Genomic DNA, 27,465 nt, shown 5'->3' with positions numbered 1-27,465 from the left:
CCGACATACCACTGTTTCCTCTCTATGTTAATATGCTTTATAAGTTTTCTTCCGCTGCGTTCATGTGATGTCTGAATCGGATTTTCCGAGATGTTACGTCTTTCTTCCGATTTCATTCTGTTAATGTGCTTTGTGGTCGTAAAGTGGGAACAACATGAAAGCTATAACGAAATATGTATATATTTTTTTTCACTAATCTAGGTTACTCTACAATGTTACACTTTACAAATTGATATTTTCTACTTGAATAATTAAACAGAAGTTTCTTAGTACTGACCAAACATTGACTTTGGCCCGCCAAATGTATTTATTTGTGGCATCAAGTAGGCAGCTCGTATTATAAAATTCTCCGAGTTGTTTTTCTGATATGAGAGGCCGTACATGTGAATTCTCCCAGTAAGGAAGTCGTCATTCCGACATCACATGAACGCAACACTTGTCAAACCTGTTTTTTTCCATGTACCTGAGAGGATCCGGTTACCAGAAGTCACCTCGCTTGTTGTCCCCTGGGCGGACTTCCTCAGGTGAGAGCAAACGACTGTTTCACATGAAAACGTTGATACAGTGAAGACACATTTGGAAAAAGAAAAAACTGCTTGTTTATTCGACGCAAGGAAGATTTTGGGAGTTTTTGTTCACTTTCCAGGAGTATTGTTCAGAGGGGACGCCGTTGTGTGGCAGTGACGGACTACAGCGGTCGACATGTTTGTCAGCGGGTTGGTTTCGGTGGCTTTGTTCTGTTTAGCAGCGACAGGTGAGTGGTTTTGGCAACATATATTAATTTCTGTTTGAGGAAAGTCAACGCGTGCGAGTCTTTCTTAATGCACAGTTTTCGCAACAACAATAAAAATAACACCTGATAGTAATTATGTCCCTAAATGTTAAATGAGTAGTTGAAGCAGTTGTTGTTGCTAATCATCTCCAAAGTGAACCTCGGGCCTGCTCCCGGAAATCTGCTGGCCTGTCCTGCTCTCCTGCTTATGTCAGCTCAGCAACATGATAAAGTGAAGTTGACAAAAATAGTTGTCAAATTTGCTGTCTACAAGTTTTAGAATGTTTAAAACTTTTACTTTAACGTTTCATTAAAATTAAATGATAAAAAATGAAGTCATACGCCCTGAAAGTTGGAGCAGCTGGCAAACCAGTAAGCACTGAAACAAGGAAGATATGTTTATTACTTCCCTCTGTTTTGTAATAACTGTAACCTGATGATGAATATATGAAGAATACTAAAAACGAGAGACTTTGTACCTACTCATCACTAGTCCCATATTCTTGTTCCTGTAGTGGCCTTTACACATATCTAGGAATATGATATGAAAGCAGAATGAGGTTCAGTAAGGCCAAAATTAGATCAGTGATGAGCACATTAAAGGTCCCAAATGGGTTAATTTCCATTGCATCATATTAAGAATACAGCCCATTTTTTTTAGCTTTCCACTCACTTTTCAGCACAGTAAAGATCCATAAATTTGGGCCTATATTAAATTTATGCTTTCGATTGATTTTTGCGATACTCAGGGACTGTTCTGTATTTATCAGAGTAGGGGGTTAGCTGGGGCGTGACTTTATTTATTTCTTTTTATTTGTTATGTATTTATTTTTTTTCAATTTTGTATTATTAAGTTTAATGTCAGAAGAATGGCAGAAGAATTAGTGCCTATCCAGTGTTGCATCCCCCCATCCCCTCAAAAAAAGTAACAAGCAGTCCGTTATTTTCAAATATCCAACTCGCACTCATCATACGATCAGGGTATTTCGATTTTATTTGTAGCTGGATAGTCCATTATTTCCAGTGAGTAACCTCAAAGTATGCCCTGCTTATTGATCATGTCATATTCTAAAACATTACATACTTTTTAAGAACGTTGCTGACAATATTATGTCATATCTATAAACTTGCAGCATGAAATTTACAGTTTTGATTTGTTTCGGTGTGAGGATTTTCATGAGCATTTTGAATTGTACAGAATAATTAGTTTACTCTGAGCTAACTCAAACACTTCAACTACAAACATTTTGCATGTGATACAACATGGTTTTAGGCCACAAGGCACAGTAGTTAGACTACGATGTCACGTTGTGTCTTGAAAAAGGAGGATTTCTTCCAGATGCTTTCCAGGCTGACTACTGTTTATCGCATCAGTTCACCTGCAGCACAGTCTGCTGAATGTAATGGACTCTGGACAACACTTTTATTTTGCAATGAGAGGAGAAATTTACAGTCTGGCTTTAAATTCCCATGACTCTCCAATCCACATGTATTCAAAGTAAGATGTGCAAACAAAGAAGTCATGTAGTGCTCTGGTTTCATTTTACACTGAAGGCTTATCTCCCCAAACCAAAACTATGACCCTCGTGCCTTATCTCAGCTGAGACTGCCCGTGAGAAACATTGAGAAAGTCTGAATGTCATTTAAGAAGTTACAAAAAAAAATCTATTTGTGAATTTTTATTAACAGTGTAAGTTTTTTGTTAGCGCACACATTGATTAAAAGCCTTGCGAATTTGTTTATTTTCATCTTGTAATAAGTTTGGCGATGTTCGCCATGAATGACACATTTAATAATTAACTGGCCCCTGCTGCTGTTCTCTACAGTTACAGCTTACATAGACTTGCCCCACAACAAGGTAGCAGTTAAATTGTGTAATTACCAACACTTAAAGTAATGGCAGTGTGGTGTATGTGATGTTAAGCGGTGCGATAAATACAAATATAATGAAACAGACAGGCCTGTGTTTGCCTGCATCAATAATTTAGTTAGTCATGTGTCGGCCGTGCTGTGAGAAGACCCAGTTTCAGCTACTGTTGACAGTTTCAGCGGAAGTGTTCTGGCTCACTAGACAGGAATGAGCCGCTTCTTTTTTCATTTGTTTGTCCACACCTTGATGATAGCTTACAGGCATGCGCTGAGTGTTTGACAAGCAGTGTGATCTTTATCACAATGCCAAACTGTTGTCCTCTGAGCTTTGAGAGCATGCTTTCAAACAGTTCAAAACTAAAATATTCAGTGATTATTCAGTTTACCTTCATGGAAGACAAGGAAGTCTAGTAAATATCTAAATTTTGCATTTAAACTCTGGCATTTTTGCATGAGAATGGTTCAAAATGATTAATTACTTATTAAATCAGTTGTTGGTTAAGCAGCAGAGGTGTCAGACTAGAATCATTATTTGATAACTTTAGACTTGAAGTTACAAAATCAATAAAGACTTGCAAGTCGACATGGACTTTAACACCAGTGACTTGTGAAAAAGAAGAATGTTATTTAAAAGTTGTGTCATGAATGGATTTATTTTCCTAAATGTACAAATGTTTTCATTCATCTTTTATTTCTTTTAGACACAAAACATGCGTGAACATACAATATCACTATAAAAGAAGAATAGTCTTACCGAAAGTTTTCTTACTGATTTGTAAAGAAAAGGTTCGAGGCATTTTCCGATATATTGAATAAGTTAAATACAACAAGACAGGACAGAAACAGAAAATATTCACTCTGTTGTTGTGCTGGTTAATAGTACTTTATGCTATAAAAGTGCATTGGCGATGCTACCTTTTAATAAGTTCAGTTGCGTTACTTTTAACTAACCCGTCTTAAAGAATAAATACTCTTTGCTTCTTTTAAAAAGCTTCCAAGATATAAGTAAACTTAATATAATATTGTTCTATTGTTAAAATGGCCAAATTACCTTTGTTGAAAAAGAGCACACTGTGACTTGTTTTTGGACGCAAAACGTTTTTTTATGTAGTTCTTTGTCTGAGCTCATTTAATTTTTAATATAGCTTGCATTCTGATTTTATTATTGTTTTGCATGAAGGGAGACTGGCAATAAAGAATATCGTTGTATGGCGTAAACCACTGTGTTTTTACTGTGCAAATGACAATAAACCTCTTGAATTAAAGTTTAGGACTTGGGACTAGACTAGGCCTCACCTCTTTAAAGTAGCACTAAAATTATTCAGGTAAATTTGATGAAATTGCTACTTTGTGGGGTTTCAGTGTTTACAGTTGTGTGAAAATTGACAGTTACCATACTGTCTATACTTGTTTATCTGCAGTATTAAAAAAATGCAACTGAATGAAGAATCTCTTGTTTATTTTAGTTATTTAAATTTATACCTCCATTTAAATAAATGATTTAAAGTGTCAATTGTAGTAATAAAACATTTGTTTTTCTCAAAAAAGAAACCATTTATTCTCACTCATTTTAGGATAATTGAGATTGATAATAATAATAATTTTATAATACTGGCAAACAACAATATTGTCTCGTGAAAATCTGATGCCGTTACAACCCTACTACTTTATTTTGATTATAATGTTTTTCTCCCATTAGTCACTGTCTGACCTACACCTGTCTGCCATGTAGTTGTCGAGTGTTCATGACTCCACTTTTCAAAGCAGACCAAGCAGATCCTCAATCACACATGTTATTTTCTGATAATAATATTTTTTTAGAATAGTTCTCCACCCAAACTAAATGATCCTTCGTCCTACCGGTCTTTAATGTCTGCTGCAGCTTTTAGTTCATCCTTATTAATATTACAAGACATTTTTTTTAATCTCACACAGCCTTAATCTCATATGAGTGAGACCAAACACACAGGCCTCCAGCTGTTCATATTCCACATGAAATCTCAGGATTTCCTGATAGAAAGCAGATCTCCTACTTGTGGAATATGCAGACTTTTTTTTTTTTAAATCTCTTATCATTCATGAGTTATAAAATGTTAAATTTTATAGTGTAGTGAGAGCCCAGTAATTACTACATGAATGTCTGATGGGTGCTGCTGCTACACCCACAGAGATGTCTGTGCAGCCACTCACTTAATAATCACATCCATCAGCACTGAAAGCAACAGCTGTATTTAAAGGAAGTGAAATTCAGACTCAGCATCCTTTTTGAAGTTATGGGGATGGATGTGTGTTATGCTTAGAGGGAATTTTACATCAAAACATAACTGAATCGTCCTAGGTGTAAATGTGACCCAGGCACCCTTAGCCATATGTTTTGGAGCTGCCCAAGGCTAAAAAACTTTTGGGAAGGGGTTTTTGACACAATCACTACAGTGTGGGAATTAACAATTCAACCGAACCCTGTCACAGCCTTATTTGGTGTGGTGCCACTAGACTGTAGGATTTCAGCCACCCATGTCACAGCAGTGGCCTTCGCCACACTTCTGGCACGGCGGACTATCCTGCTAAAATGGAAAAAGTCGGTACCCCCTTCTCATAGGCGATGGGTGATGGACATGGTGGCTCATCTCAAAGTGGAACAACAATTCAAAAAGCTTTGGCAACCGTTCCTACTATATGTTGAGAAGCTCCCTGTTGAATAAATGATTACAATTGCCCTGTGATTTTTTTTTTTTTTTTTTTAAGTTATTACTATTTTTATTTGTTCACTTATTTGTCATTTTTTGTGCAGCTGATTTGCATTGTTTGTGTAGTTATTTTTACTTTTCTTTGTTGGAATGTCTGTTTATTTTGTCTATTGTCATTAACGCCAATATTTGTGGGTCAATCTAATTTTGTTTCTTTTCATTTTCATTATTATATTTTTTAATGGATTTTATGGTGTGTGTGCAAAGCACTGGAGTAGATGTTCTTGAGTTTCTAGATGTTTTCATGCTGTGTGTACAGCTATTTATGTGTTAAGTAAAATCCAACAAAAACATTCACATATAAAACATAACTGAATCAGTCTTGTAACTAACCTTTAATGTGTACAATAAGTCATGTATGCATGTTATGTTTGTCTAACTTGCTGTAATATCTTTTCACTAATGTAAATTACGGTGATGTGTTAAAATGACAGCAAAGTCTAATTACATGTTTTATTTTAATCTCTGTGTGTCCAGGTGTAAGTGGCTTTACCGTCACCACCAAAAACGCAGATGTGCGGGTGAAAGAGAATATAGGTGAGTCCTGAAAATAAAAAAATATTTGAATGTAGAGGAGCCATTGTATGCCTTAATTACATGTCCCAAAATAATTGTTTCCACTCTGTTCATGCTGTTCCTATGAGCCAAGATGGGAAGGGTGGCTTTGTCTCATTGCTGAAAAGGTGGCTGTTACTGTACAGTTATTTCTGCTGGCAAGCTTAAATTCTCTCTGTGATAGAGTGATTTTTTGCAACGGAAATGGCTTTGCTAAATGTGTGTTACTGAAAAAAAAAAAAACAGAATATAACCGAGCCTTTATTTAGCAACCGGCTGGATTTTTTCGAAATGTCCACTGTTATGTCCATAACCGCCATAGCTTCTAGTACTTTTTTATAAGGTGGAGCACAACACGGCACATGCAAAGGCTCTGTTTGTTCATTCTTTGCTGTTACCTGTGAGACCCTAGAGCTGAACAAAGTTAGATTGTGCATGTGCACAGCATGCATCCTTTTTGAAAACCTCTGTCTATAAATTGGGTTATTTTTACATAATTTGGCCGTTATTACAGCATTTTGATTCCTCACACACAGGATTTTCTCCCTTTTGGATAGAGCTGGTTATACTGTGACGTGTTGTAAACTGTCGCTACATATTCCCCACCAGTTTTTTGCATCTTCTTTTTGTCAGTTTCAACATGACAAAAGCTCTTTGGTGACAAATTACCAGTGATCATTTTCCATGATTTGCTGTTTTTGGTTATAAATCTGCTTGGTTGGATCTGCTTATCGGGAAGTCTGTGGAAGACTTGAAAGTCTTAGGAGTGCACAGACATGTCCATGTGGTTTAGCAGTCCCTCCAGGATTTCTCTGGCTATTTTTGGTATTGTTGTAGCCAAAAATGCCTGATTTCATGGCAGCTTTTCTAAAAAAAAACTGCAATGCATGTTACAATATTTTTAGGCTTATTTATTTATTTATTTATTTATTCATTCATTTTTGCGATGGCATTGTGGGCCAGCTTGTTCCAGTGAGAATATAACAGCACTTTTCTGAGTTTGTGATTTATGCTACACTAACATTACCTCTGACAATGCATATTTGATTGAACTCACCTTTATTCTTTCAGCATATGCTATAGATCTGGCTGCAACAGCTTTAGTCGTGGTGATTCGCCTTTTTTGTTGTCCAGGAGTTTGAGCTATTCTCTGTGTGTTTCCTGTGATAGAATCAATTAATGTCGTTTGTGTGCCACCACGATATTGCACACAATGCACAACAGTTTATCCCCACATTTGTACAGAACATCGGTGAGTTGCCTGCCATGGTCTTCAGCAGTAATCTTTGTTGGTAAATGTGAGCCACTCGTGTTGCACATGTCTGATTTTTCACAACCAGAAACAAGGAAGTGAATTTGGTGACGTTATACAGGAGACTGCAAGACTTGCAAACTCACGGCAAACTCCAACAATTTCTCAATTTTGCAGAAGTGGTGGTGATTAGACTACATTGCAAGACTGCACAGAATTCACAGAGATTTGTTGCATTTGTTTTAATTGTTGCAATCGCTATATTGCAACATTCTGAAGGAGCTGGCTTAGCACTGATTGTTTTTTTACATTGTAAAGGTTATATTTAAATGTCTTAATGCAGAAGTAAATTATGTCTGTCATTTTGACTCACGATGTCCTAAGAGAGTATGAGAGGACTTTTTTTTAAAAAAATCATCGAGAACATGCAGAACTTAACTTTTTTTTTGTTTTGATAATACTTTTTTCATTTTGTATTACATAATTGTAATTGTGACCTCTGTTATTTCAGGGGCTGACCTTACATGCTCGCATTCAGCTGACTTTGGTTCAGAAGCCAGAGTTGAGTGGAAAGTTATGGACCAAAGAGGCTCACAGAAGTATGTGATCTTTAAAGGGAAACCGACATGTAAGTACATTCACAGTCTTTGTTTGCTTTTGTAGACATATGTCCAGGAAGTTTTTCATCCTATTCATCTGTCTCTCTGTTAGTTGGAATAATATTTCAAAAAACAACTTTCAAAGATTTTAATGAATTTGGTGGAAATTTCCGCAGCAGCATTTAATGTAAGAAGAGACAGAAAAGGACTAAGTTTCCATGCACACGTTGAAGGAGCTGGAGTTTTACCTTGTATGATTTTACGTGACAAATAAATGACTGATTAATTGAAGTTGGGTCAAGGAAGAACTGATGTTTGGTGTTTGCACCCACAGCAGCGTCACAATTTCTAAAGCATCTTACGTTCTTACAGCTCCTGAGCTGTGAGGTGTAGAACAAAAGTCTTCTGTCTCCTGGCCAACACAATATCTGTCTTTGAGCATTGTGAGAAGAGCTCTATAAATAAATGTATTATTATTATTATTCTGTAGGCAATAGGGGTTGACAGATTATCGGCCTGGCCGATCATCGGCTCTGATTTATGGCATTTTGCTGATTAATTGTATCAATGTTTTATTTTAATAATCGCTGGTAAAATTAATTAATGAAAAGGTGTGTGTATTACACTCAACCAACACCAGGGAAAGCAGTCTGCAATACGTGCAAAGAAAGTGTCAGCATAGGAGGGACTTTTACTTTGTGAAACCCCAGGGAGCTATTTTTATTCATTCCTATTTTAAGTAAATTTTTTACTGAACTTTATGAAAAAAAGCTGCTGGGAACTTGCTGTATGATGTTGACAGTTTCCTATATTCCAAATTCTAAAGTTTTGACAGAAATATTTTCATTGTTATTGTAAATTCATATCGCTTCCAAATATCAGTTATCGGACTCATTAAGTACTAATAATCGGTATCAGCCCTGAAAAACCAATATCAGTTGACCTCTAGTAAGCCACACCCATGGTTTTGTATTTTCCACTATTTTAAATCATTTTCAAAACACTTCTCCTTTTCTTTTTAAAAATTCCCATACCGTCTTCCTACAGTTGTTTGCAAATTTGTTGTTCTTTTGGCCTATACTGTATGACCTAACATGGTATGATACATAATTCCTAAATACATTGTGTGGTTGCAGAATTAGGTGACGTGCATATCAGCTAGAAGCAGCTGCAGATTTTAAATAGCAATACGACACTTGGTGATGATCGCCTGTCCCTCAGAGAAAAGTTTCCTAACATTTTCTTTTATTAGACAACAAACTGAGAGGACTGGGCAGCTTCAGCAGGGGTACAGTATGGGCTCTCTGAATACTTCTGAATCTGACGTGTAACGCTGCCACTCTCCCACAGCGTCGTATGGCAACCGAGTGACAATGTACGGTGATAATCTGCGATTCAGCAAAGTGACCCGACAGGATAATGGAGTGTATAACTGTGAGGTGTCCGGCAACGGCCAGTTTGGGGAAGTCGCAGTGAAGCTGACTGTTCTGGGTGAGGATCCTTTGTAATTACATTTTGCAAGCACAACTTTTCATATATAATCCACCTGGACACAAATCCGTACCATAAAATGACTCATATTGTGATGTAAACTAGACAAGGGTGGTATCAGGTTATTACGGTATACCAGAATATTTAGAAATTCCAATTGTGTTATTTTACATACTGTCAAAAATACGAACCCTCATCTTTTTATTCACTTAATACCGGAGAGGCTGTAATAAGGATTTTTGCAGTGATGCAGTGCACATCACTCGCCCTGGAGGTTATGCTCGGGTCACTCTGCATGTGTGAGCAGCATGTGTTCACATTGGCAGCATTTATTAGTGCGGTTGCTACAAAGCTGCCTGCTGCTGTAACTACTGTATTTCCACAACTAATAACACATATTCCATTCATTTATAAAGCTGAGTAACCTACTGAATTGTCAACAACACGGTCCTGCAAATTTTACAGTAAAAATGCCTTGTGTCAACAACGGAAGGGATTCTGTCAAGAGATACATTGTCAGAGAGTTTTTATTTTGAAACAGAAACAGGAAAGGTTTAGCAAACAGCTACAAATGTGTTTCCTCATGTCTGTGACAAATAATGACATTGTTAGTGAAGTAAAAGGTGATCATCACAAGACCATTTCTTTGTCTATTTTTGGTCATTTTTTGCTAAAAAACTGTGCGTCTGTAGTTGTGCTGCAGCTGAGAAGCAGTTGAGCCTTGCCTAAGTGGTGCTGCTTATGTTGCCAGTGTGGCTGCCTAACATGGGTGCTAGAAAAAAAAACCCAACCGTTTCCATGAGGCGAAAAAAAAGGAACATGTGAGAGTACAGTGTACAGTGTGAGAGTATTACCTTTGCTTGACATGTCGTGAGTGTATTATGCATTGAGTAGACCGAAAATGGCAAGACGGCCTGCAAAATGTAGCAAACACACCGGTCGGCTAAGCGGGGGGCACCGCGCACTGATACCGTCATAAACCGTATATCCTGGTAAAATTCCAGGAAGATATATATATGAAAAAGTACATACCACCTAAGCCTTATGTAAACTTATTTGTTTAAAGTTTCTTTACTGCAATGGAAGTTATGTATTACTGTACATGTGGAGACGACCTAAAAACTAAATGTCGTGTCCCGCAGTCCCTCCATCTAAGCCCTTATGTAGGATCCCCACCTCGGTGACAACGGGCAAGCCAGCCCTGTTGTCCTGCCACGACAGCGATGGGTCACCTGCGCCCAAATACAGGTGGTACAAAGACAACACCCTTCTGCCCCCTGAACCTAGCAAGATTGCTGGCTTCAAGAATTTCACCTACAAGCTAAATCAGGACAATGGCAACCTGGTCAGCAACAACCTTTAACTTTTCACCATTTTTACTCTCACAGTTGTGGTCCCCAGTGGCCTCTAAAATTAAAAATACACCTTGTCTGTCTGTTTAGGAGTTTCCCGCTGCATCCAAGATGGACACAGCTCAGTACTACTGTGAGGCTTACAATGACGCAGGTCCTCCGCAGAGCTGTAAAGCTGTGAAAATGGAAGTTCGTAAGTACTTTCATAAACATGCCTGAGCTGACATACTCAAGACAGAGTAATATTTAAACCAGTTTCAGCCGGTGAAGAGTGCCGCATGCCAGCTCTTACAATTAACAGGTTTGGCTGCACTGAAGGAACTGATAAACTGTAATGCAAATCATTTAGATACAGCCTTCATTTTCAGTTTCCCTTTGATCATTCACGTGCTGTAACAGTTTTTGATTGTAATTCAGCACGAGCAAATTACAATCAAATTACATGTTTTCTTTAAGGTGACCTAAACACCGGAGGAATCGTTGCTGGGGTGATAGTGGCTCTGCTGCTATTGGCCCTGCTGGGATTTGGCATTTGGTATGCCCACAAGAAAGGATACCTGCCCAGTGAGTTTTCTACATTACATAGAAATCATAGTATTTACACAGTTTTTTCTTTACTCCTGTGTTTGATGAGTTTGTCACACCACGGAAAGATGTGTTATTAATCACTGAAGCGGAATTTTAATTATTGAAACAATCGCTAAATATTTAAAATTAGGTTTCAAAATCTTGGGAAAAAGAGCAGTATTATCTGCAGCTTGCTCTTCAGCTTGAGGGAAGTGTGTGCTTCGTGCTGCTGAGTTAGCTGCTAACGATGGTGTGTTGCTTTGCAGCTATTTAATATGAACTTACACCGAATAACATTGCTTTAGTCCTTAAGTCCTCTGTTTTCTTTATGTATGGAAGTGTAATGAAAATGACTATCTTCGTTTTTATATAGCGGGGCAGGGATTATGTTAAAGATGGCCCGAGCGCGTCATTAAGCAGGCCTGCCCGAAAAATTCTGGACACGAAAGTTCTTTGTTGCCAGTTCTCGGTCTTTTTACATGTTTTCAACAAGTACTTTCCTCACGTTTATAATGTGTTTTGTAGGAAATCCCTAACATTGCTTCACCAGGACTTGCAATGAGCAACGAATGAAGAAATGAACCAAAAATTAGCAAAGAATTAGTAAAAAAAATCAACAAGAAAATAAACAAAAATTTGTAAAAAAAAAAAAAAAAAAAAAAAAGAAAAGAAAATGCAAACAAGACCTGGAAAAGGTGCTTAAAAAATTCCAATAATTCTGTAGCATAATTTTAGATATGCAATTGATAATTTTAATTATATATATATATATATATATATATATATATATATATATATATATATATATATATATATATATATACATATATATATATATAGGTTTCAAAGGGTTAAAGAAGGTGATCAACTCTAAAACATCAACACAAAGTTAACTAAAAAAAGCAACATTTTGGTCATAAAATTACTATAAGACAACATCTTAAAACTATTGGCTAGCTGCAACAATAAAAAAAAAAAAAAGAAAAAAAAAAAGTCAAACTTCATAATTGCACCATCTACAACTGAATAACATGAGCCAAGCTATGTTTCTCAAAATCCACAGATTATAATAGAAACCTAATACAGGATGAGCAATACAGAATAACCATCACATTTTTGACAGACACAGTGCTGTGTGTGACAACAAAAAAGGCAGACTTTTGCATTTTTGTAATGTACCAAGTGCTTTATCCTACTGACGCTGTTTCCTTTCTTCCTGTTACAGAGAAGACCGAAAGGTAAGAGGAGTTTCATTTTTTTTCTTTTGAACTTTCTGATGTATTTGAGCAGATTATCCAAAGGCTGCTTTTCTGCTTGAGACTGACTTTACACTATTTTGTCAGTGAAATTCAGGTTTCCCTCAGATTACATGTTTTAACTGGTCTGCTGTGTCTGTGACAAGATCAATATGTTCTCGTAACTCTCCCTGCAGCAAACCAAAGCCCAGCGTAGTCTACCAGCCCACATCAATGTATGGTGGTGATGATGATGATGTAAGTACAAGCATTATTGTTATTCCATGAAATTTACATCACAGGCAGGCATGTTTTTTTTGGTTAAGACAAGGCAAGGCAGCTTTATTTCTATAGCACATTTTATACAATTCAAAGTGCTTTACAGAGAAATAAATTATAAAACATAATAAAGGATACATATTTACAATAAAAGAATAAAGAGATGATATCTAAGACAAAATTAATTATTTAATTATTTACATTTTTAAATAAAAAATCATTAAAAATAGCAAAAGTGCAGACAATAGGTGCAAAGATAAAAAAACAAAGATTATTTAAAATTATTTAAAATCAAGTTTAAGAATAAGTTTGCAGAGTCCGGGGGGAGTAGGCAGTGCAAAAAAAAGCAGTATTTTGAGCTCTTGACTTAAGGGCAGTTTATAGTTTGTAGTTCAGTTTTAAACACACTGAGAGCTGTAGGATTAAATGTTCCAGTTCTGATTTTAAATATGTTTAATTTCAGGGGAATTCAAACAGAAGTCATCGTTTGTGGTATAGTCTGCAATAAAAGGCCACGACAGGAGAACCCCTTGGTTTTAAATGTCTCTCAGCGTGGGATTTCCCTGAAGTTTAGTGACGTCTTTCTTTTTATTTGCTCCTAAGTTGCAGTTTTTATAGACCAGAGTGATTGTTTGCGTTGACCTGATCTGTCTACTTTAGTGTCTCATATGCATCAAGGTTATAGGAAATAATTTACCACAGACAGACTATGAGACAGCTGTCATACATTGATATGTTTTTATATGAGAATTTAGTCCGATCTTTTGTCCATCTGTGTTTGAAGTGTGTGCTTCTGTATTTCCGTGCCTCTGTAAAACTCAACTATGTATTTTTTTTTTTTTTTGTCTGATGATGCGTCTGCGTGGAAACATATATCAAATCAACGGAATACAAATACACCCAGTTCTGTTAAAGAGGGCAATCTAGGAATTTAAATTTATTTAGTTCTCTTTTAAAGACAGTTGACACATTGGTATGATAAAGCTTGATAACAATTTTTAAAGCTACATTTTAATTCTATTTTTTTCTTTTCTTTAACAAACCACAAAACTGTTGTACAATATTCTTTTTCTATTAATGATTGTTAAGTTTGTTTTTTTTTTGTAAATAACAAAACAGTTTTTACATTTGTAATTTAGAACAAAAATAAAATCACTTATCTTCTTACGACATTATCAAGAAACTACTACTGCTTGTATGACAATGATATTTTACTGGAACATTCTCTTTAGCATATCATTTTTTATTATACTGTCTGGCAGCGTTGTGTGGGAGTGTAGACTAGCAGTTTAGTAAACTTCGTGTTTGTGCTGTGTGATATGGACAAAATCAAATATTACAATATTTTTAACCAAATACCTTTATCGATATTGTGACAGTATAACAGGGTTGACTATTGGTGCTTTCATACAATACTTGCAGAATGACATTTTTAAATAAAACGATTATCAGTAATGTGGATATATGACTAAGTGGATAAAGGCAAATAACAGAACAGCTTGAACAATCAGTTCTGAAAATGACATCCCTTTATTGTAATATTTACATAATTCCAATATCCAAAACCTAAGGTTATGTCTAGTCTCATATTACAATATCAATATATCATCAATATGCCGCCCAAAACTATGTCCTATTGCGTAAATGGATGTTGGATGTGATGCAGCACTTTTCTGATGAATTGGAAACAGGAGTGCAGGTTAATTAGGACGGCATAAACACGTTTTTAATTGGTTACCAGCCTGTTTGTAGCCTTATTATAATGATTCATTACCCAAACAGTTTGAACATGGTGTTCATAATATTAGTTCTGTCTACCTCCAGACAGTAAAGGGACTTTCATTTGTCACAGACATCCACAAATTCTCAGGTGATGTGTTTAAGTGTTTGAATTAGGTCAGACATCATTACATATCGTGAGTTTGTCTATCATCAATTTAGAGCTGAAGAATCAGCTGATGAATGTAACTTTGCTTTGTGTATTGGTTAATAAAAAGTTAACCTGAGTCTACTCTCATGTCAAAGAGGTAAAATTTAGCTTTGCATATCAGTCAAGCTACAGTGAAAACTGCTTATCTTTGCTACTTCTGCTTTTTGTTTTTGTGTTGGTGACAAGTATTAGAGTGGCTGCATATTAGATATTAGAGGTGATGATTGGTAGTTTACGTGACAAAGGATATAAAAGCATATTACTGAGCTCTGCAGCCCGACCACTCCAGTGAATGAAATTATTATCATTAGGTTTAGGTAGCCCTGGATTAGACTCAGTGGTACACAGCAACACTGTAAGTTATGGGTAGTCGTTCTGCTGGTCTAAGATCTATAACATGATAATAATAATAATAATAATAATAATAATAAATATGCAGTGGTATGTTTGGGAATAAATGTGCTTTAACTGAGTTTTTATATTTCTTTCTGTGGGGGAATGAAGGAATGGGAAGGAAGGAAAAACTGGATTTTGTTCTCTAAATCCTTTGTTGTAAAAAAAAAAAAATTAAAAGACCTTGTTTCTCTTCTAGTGCTATGTATGCTTTTTTAAGGTGTAGCTACGATCTTACGAAGAAATTGACTCAAAATTCGGGTCACTTGTTTTTTATAAACAATTTTTACTTGTCCTCTTACTTTCAATAGGCTGCTTAACACCACGTTTAATATAATAAAAATAATTTTGATACTTTGGTACAGAATATATTAAATACTTAAGACTTTTACTCATGTATTATTCTACTGGATAACTCTAACTTCTACTTAAGTCATTTCCTGGTTGAACTTTTGTTCAAATAGCTTATATAGACATTTAAGGTACTTCCTCCACCTTTGTGTATATATATATATTTTATCCTATATATTACATTATAAAATCGCACCAAAAACACATTTCAAAATAAAATGTACTCACTTAACTATGAATAAACGGGAAACATAGCTGCATAAAAAACAAATTTAACGTAAAAATAATATATTCATGCCATTGTTTACAAAGTTTGCCACCTGTAAGTTGCTATGGCAACTGAGGATGGCGTGCTGCTCTCCTCGCTGTGCTATATGCACCGCGCATGCGTGAGGTGTCGACACCCACAGTCGCAGACAGGAAGTGTGACCAACTTTTTCCACCGTCCAGCCCTACCTCGGCACTTTTCATCACACCGCCTCAACTAATGTCATCAATTTTAGCCTGGTAGTGTGACGATGGCGCGTGGAACCGACGGGAGCGCGTGTTCCTCTCAGTTTAAGCCACATTCCGCTTAAGAAGCGCACACACTTCCTGTCCTCTCACAAAATGCGTGCACTGTCTCTTTAACTGAAGGGGCCGCGCGCAGTTGGAGCTGCAACCTTTTACAGGCTGAACCTCCGCTCACTCAGGACCCATTCATAAATAACACATCGTGTGGAAAAGGAAGCTCCAAACAGCATCTGAATTTTCATTCAGCGGACCGAGAGGCGGACAGGAAGCAGACATGTTCACCTCGGTCGGGGGCTGTGTTTCGGGGGCACGGCTGAGAGAGCAGGAGTGACTTCCCATGGCTGACCCCCCTGCTGATGGTTTTGACTTTATGCGCGAGCCGTCAGGAGGCAGCTTGATCCAGCTCGGAGCATTTGACAGAAAAATGCTCTTTTCCTCGGAGGGTTTGGTGTTTTCTACGTGCTTCCGCCTTCCTCAAGTGGTTTAAATAGCCCACCGCTTCTATCCTTTTTTTTTTTTTTAATTTTGAAATAAATGAATATACAGCAGAGGAGCCGAGGACCTGACACACCGATGGAGCAGTGAGTTATGGCAGCTAAAGAGGAACTGTATGCCAAAGTGACGCCGCGGAGGCAGCGCCAGACCCGGCCGAGCACCGTCAAACATGGGTCCACTCTGGACGTGCTGCTAACCATGGGCTTCCCCAAGACCAGGGCGTGAGTACACAGCTGCACTGTCCCCAGACACACACACACACACACACACACACACTGTAATACTGAGGTTAAATCAGGCTTCCCAGCAGCATCTCTGATATCCGCTCTCTAGCTCTAAAGTTTCATGCCTCCTCATTTGTGTGTCTGTATGAACATCAGCAGCTGATCTGGAGCATCTCCACCATGGTCAGGAGAAGCTACATGTCTGCTCTGCTGTGACCACATGGCCTATGGGGTCATGTCAAATAACCCTTATTTAAGCTGTAGTTTTGCTTTTGAGTCCACAGCCATACTGCATGTTCTTCAGCAGGGTTATACAAAATGATTACCTTGTAACTTATTTAGATATATTTACCATTGTCTTGAGTTTGGTGTCAAATAATGCATTGAAATAAACTTGCATTGACATCACTTGCATCAAAACTTAGGTTGTTTGTGTCTGAGGACACTGAATGCTTGTAGTCAGTGGTGGAAGAAGTTATTCAGATCCTCTGCTTAAGTGAAAGTACTAATACCACCCTGTGAAAATACTCTGTTACAAGTTAAAGTCCTGTATTGAAAATGGTACTTGAGTAAAAGTAAGTATACTCAAGAAAATGTACAGTCCTGCAGACAAATCTCATAACTACACATGCAAAAAACTCAGAAATAAATCAAACCCCCTTCAAAACTATAAAAAAAGAAGAAGAAAGAAAACCACCCCAAAAGTCAAAATTATCTATTAAAAAATAATAATAAAAGACTTAAATGTTTCTAAAAAAGTAATTGGCAATTACTTTTTGACTAACTGATTAATCAGCTAATCTTTCAGCTGTCCTGGGGTAATCTGTTGGGTAATTTAATTAATAACAAAACATCATTATATTTTATAAACCCGCATGTTATTTTGTAAAGTAACTAAAGCTGTCAGATAAATACTGTGAAGTAATAAAACATTTTCCACAGAAATGTGGTGGAGTAAAAGTATAAAGTAACAGATTTTTCATGAATTTGAGGTACTTGTACACAAGTAAAGTAGATGTAGCTCATACTTAGTGCTTGAGTAAATGTACTTAGTTACACTCCACCACAGCTCATTGGTTAAAGAAGTATTCGGATCCTTTTAGCAATACAACAATGCAAATACACAAGTAGGCCCAAAAGTCCTACATTCATTTCTTTAAAAAGTTTGTATTACTTGCAAAATGTAGTTAAAGGTCAAAAATCAAAGTACCCACTTATACATATATGCAGACAGAGTGGCACCTCAGTACTGTATTTTACATGATTGCATAATTATTACTTATCATTAGCAACATTACGATGCCAGCAGCATGAAATGGGAGGTTTGGGGATCCTCAGAAAATTGTGAAAATCGAACACATTTTCTGCATTCTGGTCCATTTTTCTGCACGATTTTGTTTGCAACATTATTAGAAACTGCAAATATGTGTAGTCTTAAGCAAAAGAACACAAAATTTGCCTCTGAAAATACTTAAACAAAGCACATGTACTTATTGATCAGTACTTATATACTTATATACTTCCTCATATAGCGTCACTAGCATTTCTTTTGTTTTGTTACTTTCTACCACCAATGTAGCAGAAAAACAGCAGCAACACTCATACAGGTGCAGTCTTTGTGTGTTGTGGGTGTACATATGTGTCCAAAAGAAAAATACAAGAGCTCCTCACTGTTTTCTGAGTCACGCATTTTCCTTGCCAGCTCTCGTTGGTTTTCAATGAAAGCCTGATCCTGTGGGCATTCCTATGTGCTCCTCATCACCTCTTTTCTTTCATCCTTAAGAGAAGAAGTTGCCAGGAAACATGCATTGTCAGCTTGTGAATGTAGTCCATGTATTATGCGATTGTTTTTAAAGAATGACACGTGAGATCTGCTTGCTACTGTGGGCTCAAAAAAGAAATCTCAGTTTTATCATTCATAGTTATTGAATGGGACTATAGTAGATTGTTTATGAGAATTTCATAATGGAGTGTAAGCAGGCATCGTCATAAATGTTTGAGATCACAAGGCAACATAAGCATTGTCAATGAATTGGAGAGTAACTTAATTCAGAATGTAGCATTTATGTTGTTACATATGTCTTATAAAATCCTTCTAAACCTGTCTTTCTCCTGGTAACTAAGCCTGTTCAACAGCAGCTTGAATCCATGCACACCTATAGCCTTGATAACGCACATACAGCCACAGACGCTGAAATGGTATCAAACTTTGATTAAAGTTCTGCATGGCTCAGTTTTTACATCTCAGCCTCGGCTCATTGTACGAACTCCACCTAATCACATAATCTATAATCATAATGTCCCCTCTCATTGTTGGTGTTGTCATTGACTCCCACATTATATATCAAGCCCGACAAAAGCCTTTCTGTATGTGCAGCCTGCCTCAGAATTGTGTCCCATGTAACAAAAGAAATCTGAAATAGTGCACTTTGAGTCTCTGTCAGCGGCGGCGGTAATCTCAGAGCGCTGTGATTAACTCCCAGATCTATTACTTGTTTCAGAGTCTGAGTTTTAGGATGTAAAACTGTCTCCCCAAGTGAAACAAGAGACTGAAAATTCAGAATGACTGTTGGCAGTTATCTCAGTTTTGCTAAGTAGGCCAAAAGTGTTGAACAGTCTTTTTTCTTTTAACTAGACAGATACAGTATCTCCAGAATTAAGCCTTTTTATCTTCGGCAGCGCTGGCTAAGGTCAACCAGGCTTTCACTGTTCCAGTCTGCAGCTCTCTTCCCTGCTGCCTAATGAACCGCTGCAGACACAATGAGAGACTGCGGTTGGCTATATTTGCAGACTCACATCTATTACTGATGGCAGACTAATACGCTGTGATTTTGATCGAAGCCATAAAATTATAATGAAGCAGAATAATTTAGCGTCATTACATTCAGGCCTGTCTGGTCTGATGTTAGTGGAGATACAATAACAACTAGAAGGGTACCCGGAGAGCGCATACCTCTGCCAAGGCCTAACACCCCGTCTCGCAATTTTATAAAAAAATGATTTTTTTGTGTGTGCGTCTGCCTCGTGCTTTGGATAAGCTTCAAAATTTAATAAGCTTTTGCTTGGCCAATGCTACACCCTTCCACCAAGTTTTATGAAAATTGGTTCAGTAATTTTTCCAACCCCATCGCCAGAATATATAGCGTTTAAATTACATTAAACACTTCTGCAAACCACGGATACATTACATTTGCACGTTATTATATAGCAGATTTATCAAATATTTATGTTTCACCATTGCTGTGGTTAATGTGTGGATCAGGCACAAAAGCCACTTGGTTATGGTCTTGAAAAGATGAATATCCAGTTTTTGGGGCACAATCCCAAAAGAAAAAACACCACTGCTGAGTAAAAAACTCTCAGCCGAAAAACACTGATAGGTGGCTACATAAGTGACGCACAAAAAGTTGGCGGAAAAACTTTAAGGGATGCTACAAAACACCCACATTTTGTGTGATACAGAACATCCACATTTTGTGCCCACAAAGCTGCTGGAAAGACTGTTACAAAACACCCACATTTGACGCCTAAAAAGCTACTGGAAAAATGAGATGAGTCAGTACAAAACACCCATGTTTGGTGTCCAAAATACACAGCTACAAAAGCAAAGGAGACTACAAAGGGTCTCTTCAAAACACCCGCATTTTGAGCCAAAAATGCTGCGGGGAAAAATGCCGATGGGTCACTACAAACACACGCATTTGTTGCGTGTGTTTTGTAGTGTTTTATAAAAAAGGCTGGGAAAACACTGAAGGGTCGCTACAAAACATCCAAGCTTGGAGCTTAAAAAGCAGCAAGGAAACACAGTGATGACTCACTGAAAGCCAACTGGTTTTGTTGTTTGTTGGTCTCCAACAGCGGCCTTGCCTAGCGAACAGTTCATCCACCTCCAAATGAATTCAAATGTTATATTATGCGACCACAAACGTTCATATGACACATATATAATGTGCAAAATGTAACGTATCCATGGTTTGCAGAAATGAACAGAGCCAATATTTCTTTATGTCTGAGTCTTTATGTCATCCTGCTGACAAACAATCGGACAAACAGAATGGAAAACATTAACTCTTTGACGGAGGTAATGACGGGAGAATGTACAGATGATTATCTAACTACTGTATAAAACAGCTGCAATGTTTATCCAACCCCTGGAACATTTCCAACTGTGCAGACTGTCACGTTCTACTCTTCAGTTCAGCCACCAACTCAGAGACACTGATGTAAAACTTCAGAATAACCATCTGATTTGCACATTTTGCTGTCAGGCTCTTCCCAAGACTTTGGTGGGAGAGGAAGAAGGAATAATAGCAAAATCAGTTATCAGTCATAGCTGCAGGGAACAAGGGCTTCATTGTGTCGGAGGAGTTTTTTTAAGCCAGTAGGGAGCATGAATCATGTACACACACACATACACACACATACACACAAACAGCCCCTCTATTTTAATTGGGGAGATTTTCTGCTGAGTCATTCAGGGATTGACGAGTGTAATCACATAGGAGCTGGATGGACAGTGGTCTCTCTCCCTGGTCTGATGGTGTCTAATAGTCGGAAGCAGGTTTGGAAACTGATCCAGCCGAGGATGTGACAGACACACAGAGTTTCATCGTGTTTGTTTCGTTTTTGGTTACTGTAGAGTGCTGGAAGAATCATTTTTGGTTTGACTAAGAGTTTCTTTGCAAGTTTTCATCCCCCTCCCTCCTCCATTAGCTGGTTTAACCATAGCTGCAGCCAAACGTTTGGGAACACAGAGGTCTTTTTTATTGAATTCAGGTAGTTCTTTAAAAGGAATTTCCCTGGATAACAACAATTGCTTAAAAACGTGTTGAAATAAATACGTTTCAGAACTTATTTCTCTGTTATATCCATAATTAGTACCCAATTACATTTTTTCCCAAGAAACTTGCAGACCTGTAAAATAAAGCATTGCAGTTAAATCTCTTTAAATATACAGTGCAAATACAGGATCACATTTATTTATTTTATTGGCCTACAAAAACAAGAAAAAAAAAAAACAATAAAAAATCTCCCCCAATTCTCAAAAAAAAAAATACTAGAGGTGTCTGTGGATTCTTAAAATGTCTTTAAAGGCATTAAATCAATTAATCTAAAATATCCGTAAGTCGTACTAAATTGTCTAAAATCAACCTTTTAAAATCGTATATATATAATCTAATATCTCTCTCTCTATATATATTTTTTTAAAAATTATATACATATATAAAAATTGTTGTTATGTCAGCATATCGGGTATGATTTAAATCATAGGAGATGCATAGAGGCTCAGTGTATTTTAGGTAAAATGTTTTTCAAACTTGGCAAAATGGAATTAAGGTAATGAAATCCCACAGGCAGACTGAGACACAAAATAGCCAAGAAATCCTGCTAAAAAACTGTATTTTCCAATTCTGTTCCACCTACATTTCTGCCATGCGCCAAAAAAAGTCTTGCTTTATGTTACAATAAACATTTGGCCCATCACTGATGTCAGTTAATGTTTTTTTGTTTTGTTTTGTTTTTTTTAATTTTGATTCATGTAAAATTGATCTTAAATTTGTGGCACTGAAAGTCTTAAACAGTTAAATCTAGCTTTCATTAAGCTGTAGGAACCTTGCATGGCCTCAGTGGCTTAACCTTTTAATAATAACTCTGTTCAGGTCCAGTTAGCATTCTTCTGTTATGAGAGAAACAAATTTCCTCTGAGAGCTCTAGGGATGGCCAGGCTTCGTTGTGACGTTATATCTTTGCTTGTAGTGCCTTTAATTCCTTGGAACCTGCTGCTATTTAATGATTACTAATCTTACTTTGTGTTCTTTCCTGCTTGTGTGAAGGGGACTTCTTGTTTTATTGTGACAGTGGTTAAACATTAATTAACTTTGTGCTAGTAAACTTTCTGTAAAATGTCCCACTCTTTCCTTTTGTGCTTGTTCAGTCTTTCCAGTGTATTCAGAGTCCCAAACAGGCCTTCCCTGACCTTTAAAACAGTATTGGTTTGTCTGTTTTCTGTATACAGAACATACTGTGTGAAATATATGGGTGTTGGTGCATGTATAGAGGAGCCATCTCTAGAGAAACACACATGATGGTGTGTGTGTGCATTTTTAAATGTTGGGCATGTGTCCAAAATAACTGGGCATACTGGAGTCGCACACCTGGAAAATTGGAAACAGCACTTATCACCCTGAAGAGTCACTGGCTGTCTGATTGCAGAGCCTGAACTACAGTTATTATACTTTTAACAAAGTGGAGAGCTGAATTTAAAACCACTTGAGGTTCTAAGTGGTTATGAGAAGTATTAGAAACTTTTTAACACCGAAGTAAACAGACGGCGTGGCAAATCTGCGGCCCTTTTGTGTGATCCATGCATGAAGCACAAACCTGCCTCAAAGCAGCTGCATCAGTAAAAAAAAAAAAAAAAGGACTGGAATAGATGCAGGGTACAGAATTGTGGATTGTACTTCAGCTATGTTTAGTGTTGTTGCACAGAGGAACGATGTGCCAATTGTGAGCAGGGGAAACAGGAAGTCGATGACAAAGATGTAACAGAACACTGAGTGCAGTGACGAAGGCCGAGTCCTTTTTTGCTCTAACTGGTGCTAACGAGATGTAGATGAAGGCATTGAACCAGAGCAGGAAAAGTTTCCTGTAAGGCAATACATGGCAATACAGGCAATACAATGTCGCTAAGTTTTAGAACAATGTGGAAACACCTGCACACGTAAGTCAATGCCAAAAGAGTTTATAGAAGACAACGTTTCGATCCTACTGCATCTCCGTCAGGTCAAAATGTTTGAAAAGACTGAACCACAGCTGTATTTATACATGATGCACACCGATAGGTCATCACCTTTATTCTGGAACTGTGATTGGTTTAAGATTTATATAAATTCCCATCCATGCCTTGACTTATTATTAGCCACAATGTTTTTCATTTCTTCTTTCATTTCTTCTCTTCTTTTTAGGGCATGTAGAGAGGTAAAAGTTCCTACAGTGTCACCAAGGTCTTGAAATACTAGCAATAATTACTGGTGGATACATGATGTCAGTGATTTTTGACTGATTAGTGCAGGTGGAGAGCATGGATGTTTCTACACCGCACAAAGCGAGTCCATCGTAGTATTATAGGTTAATCTGGGTTTTTTTGTTGTTTTTTTATTAGCTGTGTCAGTGTTTAGTTAATAGAATATCAGAGAATTCTGAAAGTGCTCTTCACACTTTTCAAGAACCCAAGGTGACGTTTTCCAATAGCTTGTTTTGTGCAACCAACAACACCAAACCCAAAGATGTTTAATTTACAGTGGCATAAAGAAAGAGAAAAGCAACAAATCCTCACATCTGGGAAGAGCAAATTCAACACGTACTCACAAAAATAAGTGAAAAAACTTGGTTAGGTTTAGAGAACAAAAACATACCTGCTTAAGTTTAAGAAAGGATCACTGTTTAAATTTAAATTACTAGGTATGGGACGGAAGTGACATAGACTAACGTACTTTCTGCAGTCACATAACCCTCCTCTACCCCTGGTACTACCCCATACTTGGACTTTCTTGCTCTTTATACTTTATTAGCGTGTCCACCACAACAGAAGATCCTTATTGATTTTGCACTGGCATAGTTTTGTATTGCCAGCAGGTAATATTAACACATTTCATGCCAACCATTATGTAATGTGTTCTTTCTTTATTTTTTTAAAGATTTTTTTTTGGCATTTTAGCCTTTATTGGATAGGACAGATTAATAGCGTGAAAGGGGGAGAGAGAGGGGATGACATGCAGCAAAGGGCCTTGAGCAGAAGTCCAACCTGAGGCTGCTGCAGCAATGCACTGCCTTCATTCATGGGGCGCCTGCTTCATACGCTCGGCCACCAGCACCCCATGTAATGCGGTTTTAAGAGTTTGTGTCCATTTCATGTATTTCTCTGAGTTCAGGCTGGTTGCTTAGATAACTGTTTAATTGACTAATCCATTCTGTACTAGACTGATCCCATGATGCTGGCCTGTGAAACTGATTTAGCTTGAAAATATTTGACAATTTGACACATGAGCACCACCGTACATAACAATTGTTCAGTATTTTTTTTTTTTTTTTTACATTTCTGCTGGGATATTTTAAGAGAATTGAAATGCCATGTTATGAATTAATTTGCTGCTATGATATTTGCTCCACATCCAGTTGTTTAGAAATTGTTGAATAACTGGTATTTAATAAAATCATACAGTCATGCAAAAAAGTGCCCTTTTTTTGGTTGATAGTGAGCTCCACTGAATAAAACACGAAAATCTAAAGAACAGCACTGTGTTGTATTTTTTTAATAGTAATTCAACTATTGAGATAGCATTTATACAGTGCTTTTTCATGTAGATGAAATTGTCCTTAGCTCTCACACATCAGTTGTCTGTTTCATTGTGCTTCAAAGTCTCTGTGGTTACTGAGCTGTACCATAACTAACTTCATGTACGGTAATTTCTTTTTTTTTCACCCTGCCAGCGCGTGAAACCTTTTGTGTGTTGAAGAGGAAGTCTGCTTACATGCAGACTGTTCTCCTTCCTAACTTTCATAACTCCTGCCGTAACAATAACAATTACATCTCACTTTTATCTAATGTGCAAAAAAGCATCACAAGAAACCATGCAATTTTGTATGAGGGCTCCCCTTAATAATTTCTACACATAACTTTTGCGTGTACATCTGACACTTTGGTGTCTGTGCGAGGAGCTCGCGAGAACAAACTCTGAGCTTGTATTCAAGACAGCTAAGAGGAAGTCGCCCATTTCCGAAGTGGCTTGTGACCTTTACTGAGCGCTTTGTTGAGCCGGTGGTTTGAGGGCGGCTGAAGCATATGTCACTTGCAGATAGGGAGACAAGTCTGGTATACGGACTCAGTTATCAAAGTTTTCTTGTTAAAAGAAGAATGCAAACTTTACTGCCTGGTTGGAATAAGTGCTTAAAAAATCTGCTGCTGAGGCTTTGTACTTGCTGACAAATCCCTTTTCAGCTTACTGGGTGCAACCTGGGAATCAAAATGTTTTAGTTTAATTAAAACGAGAAGGTCTCTCTTTGGGTGTTAAAGGTACATTTTTTTGAGGTGGGGTTGCATGAGGTACTTATCCAAAGTCAGTGCATTGCATACAGTAGATGTTGGTTGGTACACCCTCATTTTGGAAAAACAAACAGGAGTACCTGCACAGAAGCTAAGCAATGTACTGCAATGGAAGGGGTGGCAGAAAAACATATTTTAGCCACCTAAATAAGGCCTGTCTGAACAGTCAATAAGAGTCTAAGTGGACACGATATTTAGAATAATTTCATGGCTTTACCTTGCTGTTTTACGTCCCTTTCCTTTGGCTCTACATTTTCTCAACTGTAGAACCTCAATATTCCTACACGTAAGCGCAGTTGTGCTGCTCACTGTATTACGCCGTAGATCAGGGTTCTTTGTCATTTCTGTCATAATCACACATTATTATTTTCTTGTATTTGTTTTCTCTTCCATAAATTGCTAAAACCCAAACAGCTTATTGCAGCATAATACAGGGTAGTTATGTGTAGGAATACAGAAGCTCTATTGTTGAGAAAATGCAGTGCCAGAGGCATTGGCGGTCTATCGGCAAGGTAAAGTGGGGAAAATATACTAAATACAGTCTGCACATAAATTAATAAAGTTGTTTTTTTATGTAGGACTTTTTAGGTGGTTAGAATACATTTTGTTGCAGGCCCCCATCCACAGCAGTACATTGCTCAGCCTCAGTACTTCTGCCTGCTTCTCTAAACTGGGAGTGTACTGACTGACATCTGCTGTATGTAATACACTGACTATAGTAAGTACCACATACAACACTTAAAAAAATCTGAACGATCCCTGTAAAAGAGTTGTTTCAAAACATCAGCCTTCCAACAAACCATGGCTGGAACTCTTAAATTTCTTATGACAGTCCTGTTCCTGGGACTTTGAAGAGAGCTATGTGATGCATCACTATTTTGGCACCATGCCTTGTGCATTCTTCGTGAAATATTTGCTTTGTGCTTTGACTTGTTTCACTGACGTCACTCACACAGAGCTAAAAATAACAGTCATTCTAAATTGGCACTCTTCACTTTTGGTTTGACAGAGGTGCTGCTAATCATTAGCTCAATCTGATAAGCTTGATGGACACCAAGAGAGGAATATTATTAACATCCTTTAGTCACACAAAGACCCACATAGTTCATTAAATTGTGTCAGTCTCTGACTTGCGCTGTCTGCCTCTGTGGACTGCAGCTCTCTTCTCCAAAAATAATGATGTGAGAAGAGGAGAAGCCGTTCCAGACACTGGCTGTACACAGCTAGCTTTGTTAAAGATGTGGTACTGAAACTGTTTGCTCTGTCAGCTGTGTAAGAAAAGCTTCACGAGGATACAACACCAAGAACTTGTCTTGTCAATGACCCTAAACAAAATGTTGTGGCAACCTAACATTCAAACAATCACCACCAGTCACTCCCAGCAGTAATGGAATAGTTTAACATTGTTTGAAATATGCTCATTCGCTGTTTTGCCAAGAGTTAGTTGAGAAGATTAATCTCTTCTTTGTTTAAGGAGTGGTATCAATCTTCTCATCTAACCCTTGGCAATAAAGCAAATATATGTATGTCCCAAAAAGTCAAACCGGTTTTTCTAATATTTACACTAACTCTATCATGTGTTACTTGTTAATAGTGGCCCTGAACAAGCTTAACAAATGACAAATATTACAAGATTATTAGTGTTATTCCCACAAAAATGGTCTTTTACGTCATCTATGCAAACAACTTTTTACGACCCATATTTACATTTATTGTTAGGTGGCAACCTCTAGTGGCC

At 37.4% G+C, this 27,465-nt stretch overlaps 2 protein-coding genes across 3 annotated transcripts in view; both read left to right on the top strand.

The window, feature by feature from the left end:
* The first annotated feature begins 443 nt into the window (after window positions 1-443).
* On the top strand, window positions 444-12,742 carry LOC121953024 (junctional adhesion molecule A-like). Of its 2 annotated transcripts, XM_042499941.1 has the most exons (10): window positions 444-524; window positions 647-754; window positions 5,866-5,925; window positions 7,707-7,823; window positions 9,145-9,285; window positions 10,428-10,630; window positions 10,728-10,830; window positions 11,094-11,201; window positions 12,430-12,442; window positions 12,637-12,742. In XM_042499941.1, exons 2-10 carry the CDS (start codon window positions 703-705, stop codon window positions 12,725-12,727), a joined length of 888 nt encoding a protein of 295 aa, XP_042355875.1. In that variant the 5' UTR covers window positions 444-524; window positions 647-702; the 3' UTR covers window positions 12,728-12,742. The 2 variants fall into 2 exon arrangements, with proteins under 2 accessions (XP_042355875.1, XP_042355873.1); XM_042499939.1 differs by having other exon boundaries at window positions 464-754.
* A 3,095-nt stretch (window positions 12,743-15,837) lies between these two features.
* The window catches only part of ubash3ba (ubiquitin associated and SH3 domain containing Ba), a 28,786-nt gene continuing 17,158 nt past the window's right edge, over window positions 15,838-27,465 (top strand). The window contains exon 1 of the mRNA XM_042499165.1: window positions 15,838-16,621. Coding sequence (XP_042355099.1) covers window positions 16,494-16,621 — 128 coding nt within the window. The 5' untranslated portion in view covers window positions 15,838-16,493. The remainder of the gene's footprint in view (window positions 16,622-27,465) is intronic.

The sequence above is a fragment of the Plectropomus leopardus genome, chromosome 13 (genome assembly GCF_008729295.1).
Source record: "Plectropomus leopardus isolate mb chromosome 13, YSFRI_Pleo_2.0, whole genome shotgun sequence".
In the NCBI taxonomy this organism is placed as follows: domain Eukaryota; kingdom Metazoa; phylum Chordata; class Actinopteri; order Perciformes; family Serranidae; genus Plectropomus; species Plectropomus leopardus.
Note: the sequence above shows the minus strand (reverse complement) of the source record. Positions and strands in the feature narration are given on the sequence as shown.